Below are 20373 nucleotides of genomic sequence, written 5' to 3'. Positions count from 1 at the left end.
TCTTCTCTCAAAACTCTATGAAGGGAGGTTCTTCAGATTCATGAGGCGGAAAATTTAATGACTTGACCCAGACGGAAATTTATTCTAGTGCATTAACAGGTACTACACAAAGGTGGAAATATTACTAGTAAACAGGGGTACGGGGAAACATTCAATTTCTTTAGATAATAAAAATTAAAGTTAAAATATATATCTGTTTTCGTCTATTCAATGAGCCATACAAATATTTTTTGAGGTACTACTGAACCCCGCCAAGACTAATAAAGCCAGAATTCTCACGTTGCCCGTGAAGACTAAGCTGGTGCTGGCCTCTAACAGAACAAGTGGGCGGTCTGAATCAAGAGCCAGAGACAGCTTCTGTCCTTCAACCCAGTCCTTCCACTTCTGAGAATCTAGATTAAGAAAATTTCTCAAAACAGAGGGAAAGTCTTTTGAGGAACAAGTATGAAAGACACAGGAATGAGGACTGGGGGGCGGGGAATGGGAGGGAGGTGGGGAGACGGGGCAGGTGGGGCTGGGATGGGAGAAATAGACAAAAAACTGTACTTGAAAAATAACTAAAATTTAAAAAAGAAAACAGAGGGAAAGTCTCGTCCACCCTCACGTTCAGAACAATGAACACCCTTTCTAATGGTAAAAAACTGGAAACATACATGCTGAGTAATGAGTAAATAAACATTACACCAAGTGAATAGAATATTCACTTAGGAATTAAAACTGATACAGAAAAAAATATGTAAAGGTACTACAATGTTGAAACATTACCTGGAAAAAAGTCACAACACAGTAATGCGTATCCTCGGTGACAATGGGGAAAGCCGGGACGCAGACTTTGGAGACGCTCACCAACAGCGGTTCTGCCAGAGCACTCGCTGTGTGCGTGCGACCCTGCCGACTCTGCCCCTTTCCTCATTTTTCACAACATGTGACTTTATTACCTTTATGATAGAGAAGTTTCCCCCGTCTTAGGAGAAGCGCTCCTCTGCGTGCACACAGAAGAGCTGCCTCCTACCCCACGGTGCCCTCTGCCTTCCAGCAGGGCGAGCGAGAACGCTCCTTGCTGAAGTCTATTATCCTGTAAAGGCCAAAGCTATTTCATACGGAACTTGAGGCAATCACCTCTCTCTGGTGAGACCATCAGCCGCCTTCGCTCTCCTCTCCTTAACTACCATATTACTACAAAGAATCAGAGAACGGGCCTTGCAACTTCTGCGCAAGATGTGGGGGGGGAGTGGCACAAATTCTGAAGAGGCCAGTCGGTTACCCCGGAGACCTCGGTTCAGCCCATCCTGACCCCGTCCTGGCGTACGTATAAATTCCTCAACTGACCCTCAACCGTCTGATCAGCGGAAGTAAAAAAACGAAAGAGAGTTAAACCGCCAACAATAGCAGAACGTTAGGCTACAGTACATCTACTTGGTGGAATAGTAGGCAACCTCAGAAAACAACGATCGTGAATGCTAAACATGGTAATGTGGCAAAGGGCCTCCAATGCAAAGAAGAAAAAACAGTTGCTCAATCATGTTTCCATGACGACGTCCAGATTAAACAGTTTGTGCAGGCTGACCAGTTAACAGCTGATGTTTACCAGGCCCTATGCTGTGTGCCTAACATGCTTTCAAACTTCACAACAATGCTTATTAAGAGCCTCATTGTGCTCATTTTGGAGAGGAGGGAATTGAAGCACTAGGAATTCTCACTTAATCTTCCCAATGGCCAAGATTTAGAGCATTCTGGTAACTCCCCCAAGACCACAGAGCATCTGGGGGAGGAGTGGGAGGACGGCCTGGGAGCTGGATGCATTGCCAGGGCTCGCGCCCTCGACCCCGAGGCTGTAAGGCCATATGTCAGAAATTTAAAATGCAAGTTGAATTTGCTTTAGAAAAGGACTTCTTTTTCTTTCTCTCTATTGTCTAAACTTTCTAGTGTTGTTCTGTTTTTATTTAAAAACAAGAAAAAAAAGGAAGAGCAACAGAGGAGAGGGTTTTATTTAACACATGTGTTTGTGTGTATGGTTTGTTAAATTACGTTTTGATCAAAAGACTAAATAAGTGCCAATCAAGTCCGCACTTGGGGGTTAAGGATGGGAAATGAGGAAAAAAGGATGGAGAACAGCCAAGACGAGCCTGTTCCAAACCAAACAGTGCCAGGCAGCTGCCCAGGCCATCTTTTTGCTCCACAGTCTCATTCCACCACGTCCTCCCGTCTGCGTGTAGATTCCATAATCATGGCACTGGGCTGACAGAGGACACCGAATGTCACAGCAGATGCTGATATGGCACAGCTGCTACTGACAAAGCTGGGAATAAACCTTAGGTCTCCACCCCCAGCCCTACATTCTTCTACAAACTTATCCTGCACTGAATAACCCGCCTCGGCCAAGTACATTTATTGGAGGACACACCACATCCTAAAAATGGCCATTCCACATATCTGCACAGTGTTACTAATGCTTGAGGCTGACAGATTATAGAGTTTACACATGTTATGTCATTGGAAACTCAAATGACAAATGCTATATTTCTAGCAATGTTGAAGCCACACTAGAAACACAGAAGGCTGAGAGAGACCATACGTTTTTTAACAACTGCAAAAACAAAAGTGCAATATGCAGAGTGGGCTATTCACACTAGAAAAAAATCATATGCAACAACCAAAATGACATACTCTGCACAAATAAGATACTGCCAACCCACCCCCCAAAACTTCCCTGCGGGCAGAGGCAGGCAGCAGGAGCACCGGACTCTCGTCCAGGTGAGGCCAGTCTCAGGGCGGGCTGCTCGCCGGAGGAGGAGGCACGTCACTGGGTGGGGGCAGAGGGGCAGGGTGGCAGCGGTTGCTGACTGGCTCCCAGGGTGGACACCAAACACAGTGCTCCTTCCTGTGGGTCAGCAGGCTTGGCCTCAAATGCGGGTACCGGCTATGTTAAAAGTTCAACTGATCGGCCCCTGCCTGGACATTTGCTCAGCTGGCTTCCAGAGAGACAGCAGGCTGAGTCTGACACACGTCTTCCTGTCAGAGAGGCCTGCTGCCTGAAGGCGGAGAAAGAGCCAAGAATCACTGTCCCGCTGCGCAGACCCCCAGGCAGACACCTGCTAGACCAACCTGGGGCCAGTACCCTGGGTGTGCTTCCCCCTCCAGGGGCCGAGTGGAGCTTGCTCTGCAGCGCCACACTCTGGGAGGAAGAGGAACTCACCTCTCCAGGGCGCACGATCCCTAGACACCCTGGACCACCCTCCACTCATCCCAGGTGTCTCCTTTCTCACAGATGACCCCTCACCCAAATCTCATGCACATTTCAGGGCACGAAATGGGTAAGAGGCTGAAGGAGGTGGGTGGGTGAGGCGGATCAGAGAGGCACCCCTCAGGCCCTGGTGGCCCTCATTTGAAGATGATGCCCAGGCCTTTTCAGCTGAGGAAAGAGCATGGAAGCATATGACGATGTAGTCAGTACCATCTCCAGGGTGGATACTTGTCACAGTGCTACACCTCATTTAATCGTCAAGAACACTCCATGACGTACGAGACATGCAAGATGGTTATCAGCCTGGGCCTTGGGGTCAGGCAGCCCTGGGTTCAAATCCAGGTCAGCTGCCTGGTGGTTGGTAGATGGTGAAGCTACATAACTTCCAGGTCTCAGATTCCTTGTGCATAAAGTAATGGCAATGACAGGCCCCAGGGTGGGGGTCCTCTGTGCGCCCAGAACTGTGGCTCTGCTGCCCAGACCACGCCCTTCTGAGGCAGAGCTACAGCGTGGACAAGGACAGCAAGCTGAGTGCCCAGGGTCTGACTACACTGGCACCTCCTCCCTCTGCCCCGGGACCCCCCACTCGACCCCCACCCCAGCAGGGCTGGACACTCACGGCACTCCTTCTCATCGCTCTTGTCGAAGCAGTCGGGCAGCCCGTCACACTGCCAGGCGCCCGGGATGCACCGCCCGTTGCTGCACATGAAGTTGCCCGGAATGTTGCACTCGTTGGTGAAGTTGTTCCCAGGGAGCAGCTGGCTGTCTGTTGGAGAGGGGGACACGGATATCAGAGGCCTCATGAACGTGGCAAGAACTTGAGCCCCCAACTGGAAGGGCTCTTGTCTGGCATGGGTTGTGTAGGTAAGCGCTCGGGCAGGTGACTTGACCTCTCTGGGTCTCGGTTTCTCATCTGTGAAATGGACTGATAGTCTTCACTGCCCCACCCCTGAGGATTCTGGGAGGACTAAGTAGAGAAAAATCGAGAAATATGATATAGGTGTCTGACACACATTAGGTACTTTTCTTCTCTCTCCATCAAGAAGATGGGCTATAAACGTCCAAACATCTCTCCTGGCCAGCGGCGGGCCTGAAAATGAAGGGTCCGGCACAGCAGCGACCACTGGCCTCCCAAAGGCTCCAAGAGCAGGAGCTGCGCGCGCCCGCCCACCAGGCCTTGGACTCCATGGTCCTACAATCACAGAATCCTTGAACTTCGGCCCACTTAACAGGAATACTGGCAGATAATTTCACTTTAGAAAATGGGAGCCCCAGCCCAAAATAGCAATCTGCCTGAGGTCACATGAGGAGGAAAAGCCAAAATGAAACTTAAACTAAGACCTCTAACCCCCAAGGTCACTGAACTGCCTGCCAACAGTTGTTGGAGATGCTGAACCGGGCCCAAGGTTTGGACGCAATCCCACTGAACAAAGTCACAAAACGCCGAGGCCTCACCCAAAGGTGCTCTTGGGCTAGGAAGCAAACAGGGCATGGGAGCGGGGTGCTGAACGCATCCACCACTGGGCTCGCGGGGGCAGATTTGCAAGGGAGCCAGAATCTAATCAGTCTGATCACTGTGATTGATGGCCAGGGGATAAGGATCTATCTGGAAGTAAAACGGTCTCAGGGTAAAAGGAGAGAAAAAGACCAAGCCTCCCAGGGCTCCCTCCTGAGTCATCGATGAGCATTTACTGAACGTCTGTGACCAGACACTTGTGCCAGGTCCTGAACACAGATGCAGACTAGGGCTGGAAAGGTGCACGGCATCCTAACGATCTGTCACGGACTGAGACGGGTGTCCGGACCCCCCCGGGGGTACGGGGGTAGGGGGGCTCATGAGCCTCGTTCACAAGCTTGGCCAATGAGAGGCAGCTCATCCCAGACCCCCGCCATTGCATCTTTCATGCCACTGTTCTCTGCACAGGCTATCATTTTTACCTGGAATGCCCTCGACCCACGGAGTCTGCTCGAAAGTCCCTGTTAGCAGCTGTTTGCGTACAACGTCCACGTGGCTCTCCCTCTGAAGTGTCCCCTGATCTCTCCAAGCAGAGGGGCGCACTCACTCTCCCATGTGACTGTGGTACTATGGGGGTGACACTCAACGTGTCGGACTGGAATGAGTGGGCACCCAGCAGTCCCACATCAGCCCGGTGCTGTGGATACTGCCGTGGGCCAGCTGCCCCACGGTACTGAATCAATCATGGACACGCATATCTCCCTACTGAAAATGAGCTTGCAAAGCTCACTGAAGACTCCTACAACAGCAGCTACAGTGGGGGGCCTTGCCCTGCCCCAGCTGCCCGGACCAGTACCCTGACAACCCTCCATGTCTGTCCCCTCCTCACTCGGTCACCCCCTACAGATGGCCAAGCACCAAGTGTGGCACCCTAGTCTCTACGGCCACAGCCATGAGTCCAGCCCAGGTCACCACCACTGCTGACCAGGGCTCCTCCCATAGTCTCCCAGCCTGACCTCCCTGCCACCCCTCACGTCCCTCTCTGTGGCCAGAGAGGGACCTTTCTAAAGAGCAAATCAATCAGGACCCTTCCTTACTTTAAAAAGTCATTGAATAGTTCCCTACTGTTCTGAGGTCAAAATTCAAGGCATCAAAGAAAGGTTCAAGGAGAGAGGTGGCATTTGTAGTGGACGCTGATGGATACAGAGATGGAATGTTCAGGGCCCTTCAGGCTTAGAGTGAAATAGCAAAACAGTGCAAGAAGGCCCAACCCAGAGCATTAAAGGGTACGGAACAAAAATGAGCCATGGTTGTTAGGAAGTGCAGACATACGGTGCCACTGTGTCCCCTATTCCACCAGCCAGACAGACATCACTAATCACAGCACTGTGTCCACTGAGCCCACACCCCACATCGAAACCCCTCTCGAGACTGGACTCCTTAAAAGCCACCACCCACCCCGAGAAGAACATGAAACCAATTTGCCGTCTCCAGAAGAGGGCTCTAGAGGGCAGAGGGGAAGTTACAGGACAGAAGCCCTGAGGGCCAGCCAGGTGCTGGATCCTGGCCAGACAGGGAACGTACAGCCCAGAAAATCCCACATTCCAGCTGTTTCCAAACAGCTGCCCTGAGCCCCATCGGGGAGCAGGCAGTTCTTCAGGGCTCCAGAACGTAACTATCATGCCGTTTCATTAGGAAATCGCCTACGCGTGCGATTGTAGCACCAGCTCCTCGAAGGCCAGCTCCCTGAAAAGCCGCTGCAACTGTGAAATCTTGTTCTCATAAACAGATTTCCGGAGGCAGAGCACTGGCCAGATTAGATTCCGAAGTGCTTGCTCTGAGACTCAACAGGCTGGCGGCCCGCAGACTTGACACACGAAAGGGTGTGATGCAGGGACTTAAATACCACACCTGTCACAGGCAGGTGGCCCTGCCAGCCACAGGGCCCGGAGCTCTGTAGGCGGGACCAGAGATCCCCAGGGCCTGTTGACTGACAACACAGTGGAACATTCTTCAAGCACCTCTGAACGCCATTACGTATGCACAGGGCACAGGGCCTTGTACTTCAGGGAAATGACGATATCATCAAACTCAAAAGCATGTGGAGAAACCAAGGCAAAGAGAGGTTAAATCCCATTGACTTTGTCCTCGACAATCTTCCCCGAACCCACCCAGTGTGCCTCACTCAATTGGTACCAGCCAATCCACGCTGCCAGCCCAGGTCCTCAGCCTGTCAATGTCCCCTGTCACTGCTCACAGGGGACAGAGGACTCCTGTATTCTGCAGGAGCATTTTTGGTTTCGGCATCTAGTGCAATGCACGCTTCTGCTCATCTGCAATGCACAGGGCCGGCCCTCACAGCAAAGCACCGCCCAGCCCGAAATGTCCAGAGGGCCAAGGTTGAGACATGCTGGCCTAAACCAACCTGCCAACTTTCACTTCTCACTGCCCCCAGTTCCTTCTCTTCACAGCAGAGGGGGATTTTAATGGGCTGCTGATGGCTTCTGGGTGCCCTTACAAGCATCTAGAACTGCTGCCATGGTTGACAAGGCCTGGGGTGATCCTGCCTCCCTCTGCAATGTCATTTCCAACCACTTCCTGGAACACGAATCCTCTGGACCTCAGCTTCAGGCTACTTATTCTGAGACCCTGTGTTGACACCCAGTCTAACGTGGCTCCCATTTCTCAGCTTCCTGGTGCTGCTGACGTACTATCTCCCCACTGGCCTGCACGCCCCCAAGGCAGAGGGCCAGCACTTGGTTCAGTGCCACACCCTTGACATCTGGAGCTCAGTGGTCTCCAGTAAGTATTTGTGGTCGCTCTAAGAAGAAAACCAAGTGTGCAGTTACTTATCCCCATCCCCAGACGACTCCTTGAAAAGTTCTATCTACTTCCTGCCTGTCTCCCTAGAAGGTGAGTGGAATCTACAGCTATATAGTTAAAAATAAGGAACATGAGGGTGTGGGTTTGTGCAAGTAAATCACGACCCTGTCGGTTTTAAAAGAGGTGAGAAATCTCTTCAGCCCGACAGCAGGACTTTCTAGTGGCTGAAATAGTTATCCCATCTCACTGTCTTGGGACACATTTAGAATCCAGAAAGACAAGCATTAGCACAAAGTAGGCTACCTGGGGCTTCTCCTCTTCCCTTTCCTTTTTTTTCATTAAGCTGAGAAATGAAAAAGAGCTGCCACTTCCACCACAGCACACCACTTACTTAAAATACCTACACCATCTCGCCAAGAATGAAAGAAAAAGTCCCCAGTCCTCCCGCACTGCACAGAGGCGAACAGCCTACTGCAGCAGCTTCTTCCGAAATTTCTGGCACCCACAACTTCATTATTCGACGAGGGGCCGAGGCTGAGGTCACTGCAGAAACTCAGACAGCGGCTGGAACAGGCAGCCAGCGGTGTTGGCTTTCCCAGCTGAGAAATGGGAATTCTACTCCAGCAGCTGAAGTCCTCCGCATCCTCCGCTCTCCTCCTGCTCACCTCCGGGACGCGCTCTGGATATCCCACCATGATGCGGTAGAGGACCGACATCTGCAAACTACCGACAGGCCCGGCGTTCAGATTTCTGCCCAATCGCCTCCGTGTTCATCCTTTGCCTCCTGACAACCCAGTCTGCAAGCTCCATGAACAACACAGCAAGACACACAAACACACACAGACTCACACAGATCTTCCCTAGAACCTCCCCAGAGAATTAGCACACCTCTTCCCCCTGCTTGGTGCCAGCACACAGGATGTTAGGAGGCCACTGAAAACAACCATCTGTTTTCCCTTTGACTCGCTTCTTCAAACACATATGCTCCACACACGGCACACGCAAAGCACCGAGAGCGCTGGTCTGCAGCGATCTGTTCGTAAATACCCCCGGAAAATCCCCGCAGGTCCCTCCAACTGCAGACTGCTCCACGCGGTGCCATCAGAGTCGGATGGAATGAGGGACATCTGTTCCAAGCATATCCCAGGGCCATTTGGTTCTCATCAAACTGCTTCCTGCCAGAGTCCTGCTACAGGGAGCACTGTGGTGGTCACCAGGAAGGGAGCAGTCACGTGTGGACACAGGAGCCCAGAGTGAGGCTATGCTTCTGGCTCCGAGTACCTGCACGTGGCCAGGTCCCCAGCTCTGTCTAGACTGCACACGGCCCTGCCCTGTTTGCCTGTCTGGTCAAGGGAAGAAAGTGGTGAGAAGGTGTAAAATGACTCACGGATTCGGCCCAGGACTGGGGACTCTCAGCATGGACGGATTTCATGTTTACACCAACCATGAAGGAAGGTCATGTACAATTTTCCGCAGGAAAATCTATGGGCGGTGAGTGGGCCGAGCTGTCAGCCTGCACCTGTGCTTCACGTGCTTTCCTCCCTGCTTCTCCCACGCAGGGTGAAGTGGCAAACGCTCCAAAGTGCTGAACGCTTTGCTTCCTTCTTCAAATGAGTTGGCGAAGAAAGGCAATGGCTAGTCGTAGTGAGAAAAGCAGAGAGAAAAGTGACAAGGTCTAGGGAAAAGACAGTTCCTCACCAGGAAAGAGCTTTATGAATTATTTTTGTTCTGTATTTATAGCCTTATTAAGGGTGTGAAGCTGTTACTTACATCTTTTAGTTATGCTCCATTGCATTTCAAGAGAAAAATTATGTTGGAGCGACATTAACGTCATGGGGATTTGCAGGGCCGTCAGGGTGCAGCCTGTGTGAGGTCCAAGGTCTGCAGCTCAGGGGCTGGACAGCAACGCGGGAAGATGCTGGCCCTGGGACGGGAACACGGGGCCGTGGGCCACCCTGGTTTCCAACCCCCTGTGCTCCCTTCAGCAGCCTTTCAGAAACCAATCGTTACTGACTCCTCACTAGGGAAGATCTACCATCTACTGAAGCTCCTGACACAGGGCAGGAGGTCACCACCAATTCTTTTCATTCCGTCATGACGGCACTATGAAATAGGTTCCACGCCCCCCTGGCAGGTGAGGAAACAGACTTCAGAAGTAACGCGCCCAGAGTCGCACAGCTGGAACGGGGTCTGTAGCTCTGTCCGCACAGTCTTTATAAAAGGCTAGACAGTAATCGTTTTAGGCTGTGCAGGTCAGGAGGCCAAATTAAAGATATTATATAGGTACTTGTAAAAGAGGAGAGAAAATAATAGTCACAAAATTTTTATTGATGAAATTCAAAATATTATCATTGAGGACAATTTTCTGTAACATGGTTTTCTTCTCATCTACTGACAAGAAGAATGAAACCCTCTGAAGGGACAGGTGAGGTGTCACTTGACTGAGGTTCAACATTAGTGTTTCCCATCATCGACATTTACTGCAAAGTTTATCTTTTTGTCGACCATTTTAAAACATTCAAACCGTTCTTCGGTCGGGGACATGGGCACAGTACCCACTCCTGAGCTAAAAGGTGGCAGGTCTACCTGAAATGACACACCGGCACAGGTGCCAATCCAAAGGCATGGCCTCTCGGTGCCATCACGCCCACCGCACTCTGAAACGATCCCTGTGGTTCAGGGGCTGCTCCCCACACCATGAAGACAGTGACCTTGGCCGTCCTATTCCCCACTGTGTCCTCAACCACTAGAAAGTGCCGGGCACCCCCAGCAAGCATTCAGCAAATGCTTGTTGACTGGGTTGGGGAGCAGAAGCTGATGACTCCTAACGACCCCACCCAGTTCTGACACTCTCGAGTGCTGTGATTTTACCTAAACCCTACTTGAATCCATTTGCACTTCCGCGCAAAACACAATGAATGGGTAGGTGAGACTGGGTCTGCAGACACCCCTGAGCTCCTAGAGGAAAGGCGGGGAAGTGATGAAATGCAGGAAAAAGTGGTGACCTTTCCAAGGTTCTCTTTTCCCCCACACACCACGTCCTCGCGGGGACCGGCTGCATGTCGGCCTGGGTGAGAACCTGGAGCAGACGCTGTCCCCACGTGTTCTGTCTTGTCAGCTTCAATCAGCAGCAGCAGGAAGTGAGAATCAGGCAGCGAGACTACCCCTACCCGGAAGAGGACAACTTTATGACCGGTTCCATCAGGCTTGCAGATAAGCCAGACTTGGGAGAGAGCCAATCAACCTTGCACTTCAGCCTCTCTCAGAAACAGCCACAGGGTCAAGAAGAAAGATTCTGCTCTGACCCCAAGTTCAGTGCAATCCCATCTGCTCAGGGTCGGCTGCAGCAATTCTTACAGTCACTGCAAACCGTTCTAGCCTCTCCTCTGATCCACAGACACACCCACGCAGGGCACATATGAAAACTACCAACGCAAATCAAGGATTAGTAAGGGCTAAAAAACTACAATGAGCTTCACTTAGGCCCAAAAGCATATCTCTGTGAGCTCAGGGTAATAATTTGTGGAATAAGACTCAAGAAAGCACAGGTCGTAAGGACTGATAAATACAACCAACTGCATTAAACTGTCAAACTCCTAGTCATCGGAAGACACTATGAAGTTCAAAGACAAGCCACTAACTAGAAGACAGTATCTGCCACATATAACCCACAAAGACTGACACCTAGGACTGTCTTACAAGACCGTGTAAGAGAACACAGCCAACCCAGTGGACACTGGGCAGAACGCACGAATGGCCAACTTTCACTGACGAGCAGCCTCACTGGCCACTCAGTAAGTGCTTAAGCTTACTTGCAGTCGAAGAACGATTAACGAAACACGCAAGTTCTCTTTCACATTCACCAGACTTCCCAATTTTGGAAGTGTGGCAAGCTCGAGTGGTGAGGTGACGTGGAGCTACGGGAGCTCACATGCGGCCCGCGGGGGAGGAAGTCAGGGGTTTGGCAATTCCCCGTGAGGTGGGGACACCACTGCCCCTGACCCAGCCGATGCCCCGGCGCACGCCCTGGGCCTGGGGGGACCGGGTGCAGACAAGGGCCTGAGGATATTCTCGGCGGCATGGCCCTAATACAAAACTGTGAGATGCACTAAATGTTCATCAGAAGGGGGGTGGACGAAACCTCGGGGTACATCCACACAATGGGCTACTACCCAGAGCTTCACTTCACTGAACTGAGGTGGCATGCGTCAACATGGAAACATCTGAGCTACGCTTAGTGAAAAACGCAAGATGCAGAGTATCACAGGTCAATGGATACATACAGATGTGAACATGTTTTGAAAACATACGGGAAAGGAAAACATCAAATTCTGGAGAGTGGATACTCACTGACAAATGGGGTCATACGGCCCACAATAAACCTCAACCAGAAGACTTCTTCTTTTAAAGCAACCTGAAGTAAGCATGACAAAACACCAACATTCAACGGAGCTGGGTGGAAGGCACACAGGCTTTCTTTGTGTGACTCTGTCTGGATCCTTTAAATAATGTTTCATAATTTATTATAAAGAAAAAAAATTATGCTAATATTTGAGAAAATCTATGAAAGACATATGGGACCGTTTACCAATAATATCTTGCTCCAAAATCCCCACCCACGAGAACAAAGGCAAGGACGCCCATCCAGGAGAGTTGGTCTTCACAAACTCTTCATTTGCTGAACGGCCGCAACAGTTGCAGAGTAGCAGCCGATTGTGGAGGGGAAAAATAAGCACATCTCACAAGACAGATTTACCCACCCAACTTATTAAGCCATGGCATTCCCAAAATAAAAGTAGCCAGGCCTGGCCAGCAGGTCAGACATTTTTTAAACACCACCTCCCTGAGACACCAGGGCAGGAAGAGCCTCTGTAAAGCTCTCCTTCTCAGAACGGCGCACGCCATCTGCCTCCTCGCCCCTCGGCATTCAGCTGCGGGAGGCTGAGCAGCCAGCAAGGCAGCAGCGGCAGTGATTTGCTGAATGCCTGCTTCTATCACTGGCTGTGTGACTTCAGACAAGTGAGTTACCTTCTCTGAGCTAATGAGTCTCCATTTGTAAAGCCAGGGTAGCCCCGCCTCCCAGACAGGGTGGCCACCTGTCCATCTATCTGTAATAGATGGAGGGACAAAGTGAGAGAAGGGGTGGCAAATGGCTGGAGATCAACAAACAGTCCTAGTATCTGCTACTCCTTCCTCCCCCACTCACATTCCTGAATGCTGGCACGGTCGATGTCCTCAGACAAGACGGGCCCTTTTCTCGCCCTGCCTCCCTAGGAAGGGTGCAGCCCGAGTGGACGGGAAGCCTGCTGGAACTGAGGCTGGCTGGCGGAGACCCACGGTCACTCAGGTCCACAGGGAGAAATGCCAGGCTTTAAGAACACAGTGAAGGAGCTCACAAGGTGATGCTGGCTGTGTGTCGTCTAACACACGACAGTCTCAGGTTGATTATTCCTAATGAGTCCCGCTTGGGTCATTCCTCGGGCTCTTTAACGGCAGCCACACTATGAACATGAACCACCCCTCTAAGCAAGGTAGTGAGGAAGCAGGTCAGAGACAAAGGCACGTGGGGTCCACCACTGGGATCTGGGGGAGCCTCTCCACGTCCCTGAACCTCGGTTTCCACCATGGGTAAAATAAGAGAGTAACAGATGATGTCCACGTTCCTTTTCAACTTGGTGGCGAGGCTCGACTTGCCGCTCTTGTCTGTGTGGACAATAATACCCAGTTCTCATGACAGGCCACACTCACCACCTGCCCATCCCAGATACATTCTTTAGCACTTAAACATAATACCTAGGATTTGCACAGAGCTCCTCCTCTAAAGAACCAAACACCTCCCTGTGAGGCCAGTACTAAAGGTAGTTCCTCCTTTTTAAATAGAGACTAAGTCCCAGAGATCAACCATCCTGGGAAAAGGCAGGGCTAGAGCCAGCCTGAGAAGTGGGGTTTCCAGGCCCTCCCTGGATGACACTCAGGTCTTGCCTCTGCACTTCAGAGCCCTGACCCCCCGTGGCGTCCCCTGGGAGAAGGCCAGCCCCTCACTCCCTCACAACAGGAGGAAACCACCTCCAAAGGGCCAGCGATCAGACCTGCCTCCGGTTCCCTACGGATCTAGGGGCCTCTCCTGTTCACTGCCATTGCCCACAACCTTCCCTCATGTCTCAGCAGATGAAGAACTGTTTGGCTCATCACTTCTGATTAGGGACATCAAAACCACCAGCCTGGGAGCACTAAGCAAGAAGGGAATACATAAGAACCGGTGCGTCTTTTTAAATTCTATCAAGTCGCTTTAATCCACTAAACCAGTCCGTTCACTCCCACAACCTGCTCGTGTGGGCACCCGCCCTCTCTGCTGAGCCCGACGACAGCCCCTCCATCATGAGGAATTAGCTGATTTCTCAAGCAAATGGTGTTTGCACACGTAGCAAGGGCCAGCGTTGAGCAGCATTTCGGGCTGGAGTCCCTGCTTCTGTGTGTGACTGAATGAGCGCAGCCTTCTGAGGGAGCCATTTACCTCCACGAGAGACTTGTCGCATTTGGAACATCAGAGGGCTGGAGCGTGCAGACTAACCCGTTCGGGTTTTCCAGACCACGGAGGGTAGCTTCTGACAGCGAAGAAAACAAAGCAAATGAAAAGTGAACGAGGTTACAGAGCTGGTCTCACTCGGGCCAGCCCTGGGGCCCACAGACTCGGAATTCGAATTCCACTCCTTCCAAGCTCAGAGAGTAACTTCACTCCCTGTGCCTCAGTTTCCTCACCACGATGGAGATGGACCGAGCCTAAACAAGCTCCCTGGGTATTCTGTCCACCTTGGTACTGGAGTCACGTCATCACAGACCTGAAAACATTAGAACTCTCAGGAATATCAGTCACACCACAGAAATCTCTTCATGGAAAAAATATATATTAATACAGGCCACAGATATGCCAGAGTTCATTTGTTAAGAGTACTATTATTCACTAATTAAGACTTACTATTATACAAAGATTAGATATAACACGGGCACATGTCATTACACCGGACCTACGATTATAATGTAGTTCCATGATTAGTAATTAGAGGAAGAGTGATCTCAAGTATAAAGGGAGCTTTGAAATGAACACAATAGAGTCCTACCAGGTGAGAGGAGAGACCAGGAGAAGGGGCTGCTCATTAAGAAACGATTTTTCAAGAAATCGAGTACGCCTCACCGTGTGGCTGCAGCCCGGGTCAGTGAGGTGCTCGGCGAACGGGGGCAGCTCAGCACCCACTCACTGGAAAGAAGCCCATCACTGCCGGGCTCCAACCCTACACCTGTGCCATCTTCAATCCCTGGACATCCAGTTGGTCTCCACCCCCTTTTGTGTCCTGAATCTGGCCCCACAAAGTGACTGGTGGCCTCCCAAGTCTCCCAATCATTCAATGCAAAGATTAGCTTTTAATCTTTACCTTATACACAGTTTTGCCCCATTGGACCAACTGGATCACTCCCCCCTTGTGAAACTCCACTCCTGTGGCCTCCCCCACACATCTGGCTCTGACCACTCCTCCTCAGCTACCCTGGGGGCTCCTCTCCCTCCGTCCGCCCCTCAACAGCCTTCAGTGTCCTGCCTCCTGCCTGTGGGAGAGAGGGCTACATCTGCCCTGGATATGTCGCCTCGTCCGCCGTTAGGTGCAACCTCCAACTCAGCTCTCTCCCCTCCAACTCAAATGACCCCTGGAAGGGAGGAAGAGAAGGTGGGAGGGAGGGAGGGAGGGAGGGAGGGGGGAGGGAGGGAGAAATAGATGAATGGATGGTATAGGGATGGATGGAGAGAGGAATGGAGAGATGAAGAGATGGAGGAATGAATGGAGGGAGGGAGGGGAGGATGGCAGTCTACACCTCTGGATTAGCATGATTTAAACCAATAATTAAATCTCCATGGCTCAAAGTAAAAAACTCAAATGTAGCCCAGTACTTTAGGACCATAACCTTAGAGCTAAAAGCTTGCCTCCGGAACTCTGGGGCATGAGGACTCGACATAAAACGTGAGCTGTCAGCAATACCTGACACAGCTGAGCAAATCCAGCACTCTACGATGACCCACTCTCGCAGAGACAACTAGCAAAAAAGCAAGGTTATCGCAGGCTCTGGCGGAGAGGAACCAGGCCAGGTGCATCTAGTCGCTGAAAACACCGTGAGAGTCAACCTTCTATTTCTGCTCTGCCGCGGTTGGAGGGCGTCCCAGTCAGGCCGCCAGGCCTCCGTCCACGGGGAGGTTGCCTTCCCCTCTCCCCATGGTGGATCCCAAACCCTCCGCACCCTACATTTGGCCTCTGTTTGTTTCTGTCTGTATCCAGGGAGTAGTGACAGCTGCACCAAAGACAGTGGCATTTGGGGCTGGGACAGTCATCCAGAGCGGACAACGAAGCAAGCCCTGTGGGGGTGGTCTGGCAGGACAAAGGGGCCTAAAAGGGATTAAGGATCTGCCTCTGTCATCAATGGGACCCCAGCCCCCAGCTACCCCCACTTCTGAAAGCCCTGGCGACCTCCAAACCAACAGCCCAGCCTGTTTACCAACATGGAGGGTGGCCTGCCTCCAGAGGCTCTGGACGTGAACAGAAGAAGACTGGCTCCACGTGGACCTGCCAGGGGAGTTTAGGGAGCCATGCTGATCTGGAAATGCCAGCAGCACAAATAAACAGAACGAACCAGAACTGCCGACACAGCCTGAGAGACTCTCCCTGTCTTTTTTGTTGATCAGGTGCCTTTAGGCTAAAGACCAGAGAGACCGCAGTTTTTAAGAGAAACGAGGTGAGGGATCCAGCTTCTCGCTGAACACCCTCGATATAATCAGCTCCGACAGGAGCCAACCCCCGCCTGGCACGGCCCACTTTCCACCCCATGTCTCCCCCCAGCCTGCGCTGCGCCAGAGAGAACGCATTCACAGACAGCCAGGACTCTCCAGCCAGGAGGAAAAAGTTCACCCGATTAAGTAAAAACAAAACAGAAAACCGAAGTCTTTAACCAGTGCCAAAAAAATAATAATTTTTTAAAAACATGCACCGTTGGAACTTTTATGGAGTTTTATAGCCAGGAATGTCAATCAAGGTGACTTTTTTCCTAAACAGACCTTTCAAAACAATCCTGTATCCCTAAATGCAGAGAACTCCTTAAAACCCAGTACAAAAGCCTAGAGAAGAAGAGATAAAGGAAATATACAAGCATGTCACCCAAAATAAAGATGGCTACTAAACAAATAAAAAGATCCACAACCTCACTGGTAGTTAAACAAATTCAAGTGGAAATGCCCCCTTTTAAAGCAATCTGATCAGTAAACGTCAGAAAGACAGACGATGCCCCGAGCTGCGTGGGCTCGAGGAAGCCAGCAGGCCCCCCCTGTTGGTGAGGGTGTGAGTGGCGCACCCTCCCTGGGGCCGTGAGGCAGTTTCCTGCACCAGCTACTATGAGCTAACATTGGACTCACCAATTCTACTTCTAGGAATCTATCCTTAGGAATACAGAAACGCATAAAAGACTTTTTAAAAATCTACTCATCATTTTTGTAAAAGCTCAAAAGAACTTAAATATCGACTAACAGGGCGACAGGCCCGTGTGATACGGTGCATCCCCACTGCAACCCCACAGCCCTGAAGGAGAAGGAAGAACCCAGCAGCCAGACCTACTGACCTGGAAGAATCCCCACCATTCATGCAGAGGGGGAAGCAAGCTATTGAACGTGCACAGCATAATCCACTTTTGTTCATCTCCAGAGATGTCTGTGATCATGTACACGCACCTGTGTGTGTTTGTTATCTGCAATGTCCTAGAACACACTCTGAAGGAAGGGACTGAGAGGTCCTTTAAAAACATAGGTATATTTTCTACTGGTGTCTTTGCTTCAAAACAAATTTCTTAAAATGTCACCACAACAAATATGCCTGGAGACCTTTTAGGAATGACCATGACAGTGTGGAGGAGGGACTGCCAAATACCACTCAGTATCAAAGTGTGTACACACACACACACACACACACACACACACACGCACAGACACTGGCCCCTTTAAGAAGCACAGCCAAGAGGTCACCCTACTCAACGATGTTCAAACCATGAAAAAGACAAAGCACTCCTTAAAACTTAAGAGAAACAAGTCTGGGTAAAAGCACTTTTACATAGTTATGAAACAGTCTCAAACACTGGCTCAAACTAGAAATTAAAAAAATGGTAACCAATTAGCAAATCACTTGGAAAAACCTGTGGATGGCTGCTGCTTCTTCTGGGAGGTTGCCAAAGGGCTATATTCCCTTTTACTCCCTTTAGAACACAAATATATTCCACAAAAGAGGTGATAAGCCACCTTTCCACGGTCACGCATGTCCCCTCCCTCGAGGCCACCCTGCTGGCCTGCGAGGGGGTGCTGGGGGCTCTGACTCCGCTTGAGGGGTATAAATTGAATTTGTCCCCAGCGAGGAATGTGGCATGTTTCTGCAGGGCTTGCCTGTGCTCACTGTCAGCCCACAATTACGGCTGGCTGGACTCCTGCTTTGCCGCTGCTGGATCTTCCAGGTGGCGCCCGGCCACACTTTCTGCTGGAAGACAGAAGAGCTCATTCAAGGGCGCCTGGAGAGAGAGAGCTGGAGCCTGGAGCCCGTGGCTGCTGGGGCGTCTGGTCGCCAAGGTTTCAGAGTTGTCCTCGCAACCTAAGTGGGTGGAGGGTCATCCCACAACCCGCCTCCTGGAAGAGGCTGCGGAAATTAGATGTTTTTAATGCTGAGCAAAAGGAGCCAGACGCTCTTATTCTTGCCAGCTCAAAACCAGGCGAAAGCAATCCATGATGGTGGGAGTCGGGACCGGCAGTGGGCAGGACCAGGTGCGGCACGAGGAGGGCGCTGGGGCGTTGGTAATGCCTGGTTCGCGCACCGGTCCCCCAGCTACGTTTACCCCATGAAAATTCACGGTGCTCCCTACCTCTGTGCACTTTTCAGTATGTGCATTAAATTTCTAGGAAAAGTTTACTTAAATAATCAAAGGGAATCTTCTGAATATGTAGCTGGCTCACAGACACCTTCTTTGTCCTTTCCAGGTTGACTCTCTCATTTTTTCCCTCTATAGCCTGAGCCACCAGCAAAATCACTGGTCCAAGTCACACGAAGGCCAAGTGACTGCTGGGGACTGGCAGTGTGAGGGGAGGGCAATGTCCAGCATGTATTTTTAACTGATATGCTCATTTGCCCCCAGTATGAAAACAGTCGCAGCCCTTGTCCCCGGTACCCCAAATGGCCTCAGTCGCGCCCTGAGAAACCCCAAACAACAGTGGCTGGGCCTGGTACCGGGCTCCGTGGCCCCAGCCACTGAACTCAGCTGCAGCTCAAGCCTCTGGGAAGCCCTGAGAAAAGTCTGCGTGGCTGCTCCCTCTCTTGGCTGCTCCCTCTCTTGTTCCAAAGTGAGTCCGAACTGGGGTGGGACCCCCTCCTAACAGCAGTACCATCTCTCATCACCTTCGACTCACTCCCCAGCTCCTCTGGGGTTTATCCGGCCCATCAGGGATATCAGGGGTCTTTGATGAACTTTTCCATGAGGTTCGTGGGGGGGGGGGGGTTCCTTCACTTTTGTGAAGCGAAGAGGGTTTGTCTTTGACAAAAAGAAAAATATCAAGTTTACAGAAGAAAATTATATGGAAAGTGAAGCAATAAAGAATGATTTGCATTCAACAAGCCCACCAATTTTAGGCAACCAAACCTCCCATTCGTGTTCTCTGGACCTGGCAGTGCATCCCTGTCACGCACCGCTGTCTGTCTGTCTGTCTGTCTGTCTCTCTCCTTCTCTCTCCGGTCAGCTTCCTGTGTTCCACAAAACAGCTTCTGTTCAAACTTCAGAGGACAGCAACTCCATCTCCTGACACCTCCCCCAGCCCAGGAAAACTCGGAAACGAGGTGTAAACACAGAAAGGCCAAGCTCAGACTCCAGAGGCGGGAGGTGTGGCAGGAACACCTCAGGCCACGCTCACCCGGCCAAGACCCAGCCCGGGACCCTTGGTTCGGCATCAGGTCACAGACCCTAAGATCACACCAGGAAAACCTGAACAAGAACGAACCAGCTGAGGACCTGTTAAAACTGTGGTGCACAGCTCTCTTCCAGGGCCTTCCAGATCCTAGTAGGACACACAAAAGGGGGAAGACAGCCACCTAACGGCTCCTGCCTGGGGGTCAGCAAAACTGGTCCGTGCGGGCAGAAGCGTCCATGTAACAAGAACTGCCAGACCCCCCACTACCTCCACAGAGGAAAAGCCTCGGACACACTCCCTCCCTCGGGGGTTGCAAACTCGGGAGATGCAGAGAACAGATACGTAAAAAGCAGGGTCCAAAGAGACAGACAGCAGCCCTTCGAAGCCCCTTCTCTAAGCGAGCTGCCAAGAGGCTCAGGGGCCCTGCTAGCAAGCACATAATGTCAGGAAAATGTTTGTTTTCACCGAACTTCCCCATGAATCAGGCACTATTTCTCAGTACTTCTTAAAGAACAAGAAAGAAGAAAGCGCAAAACATTTCTCAGCAGTAGGTAACAACAGCATTTCTACCTCTAAATATGCCAAATAAAATCGCCTGCGAGCACGCCAATGTACACAGAGTAGATCTTTCTGTGTTTCAAAATTAACAAAACTTCAGAACTAGAAATGAGAATTCAAACATTTCATGGAATTCCATTTTCCGTCCCAAGTACCAGGGCTTTTTCCTTCCACCTTTTCCATTCATGGTTTTGCTTTTCCTGATTTCAACATCTCCAGGAGTTCACATCTTTAAACAGAGGCACAGTACTCAGAATGTCTACCCTCTAGTGACTATGGAAGGAAGACTTCCCAGCCTTAGACTATAGAAGGCAATCTAAATTT

At 51.0% G+C, this 20373-nt stretch overlaps 1 protein-coding gene across 3 annotated transcripts in view; it reads right to left on the bottom strand.

Annotated features, from left to right (window-relative positions):
- The window catches only part of LDLRAD3 (low density lipoprotein receptor class A domain containing 3), a 205098-nt gene that overhangs the window by 136983 nt on the left and 47742 nt on the right, over positions 1-20373 (bottom strand). For 2 of the 3 annotated variants that reach the window (XM_037128266.2, XM_037128267.2), the window contains exon 2: positions 3864-4010. In XM_037128266.2, the coding sequence (XP_036984161.1) occupies positions 3864-4010 (147 nt within the window). Of the gene's footprint in view, positions 1-3863; positions 4011-20373 lie in introns of those variants that run through there. The other variant, XM_037128269.2, reaches the window with a different exon arrangement.

The sequence above is a fragment of the Artibeus jamaicensis genome, unplaced genomic scaffold (genome assembly GCF_021234435.1).
Source record: "Artibeus jamaicensis isolate MK-2021 breed Jamaican fruit bat unplaced genomic scaffold, CSHL_Jam_final contig_797, whole genome shotgun sequence".
NCBI lineage: Eukaryota > Metazoa > Chordata > Mammalia > Chiroptera > Phyllostomidae > Artibeus > Artibeus jamaicensis.
This window is presented reverse-complemented; position numbering and strand designations above follow the sequence as displayed.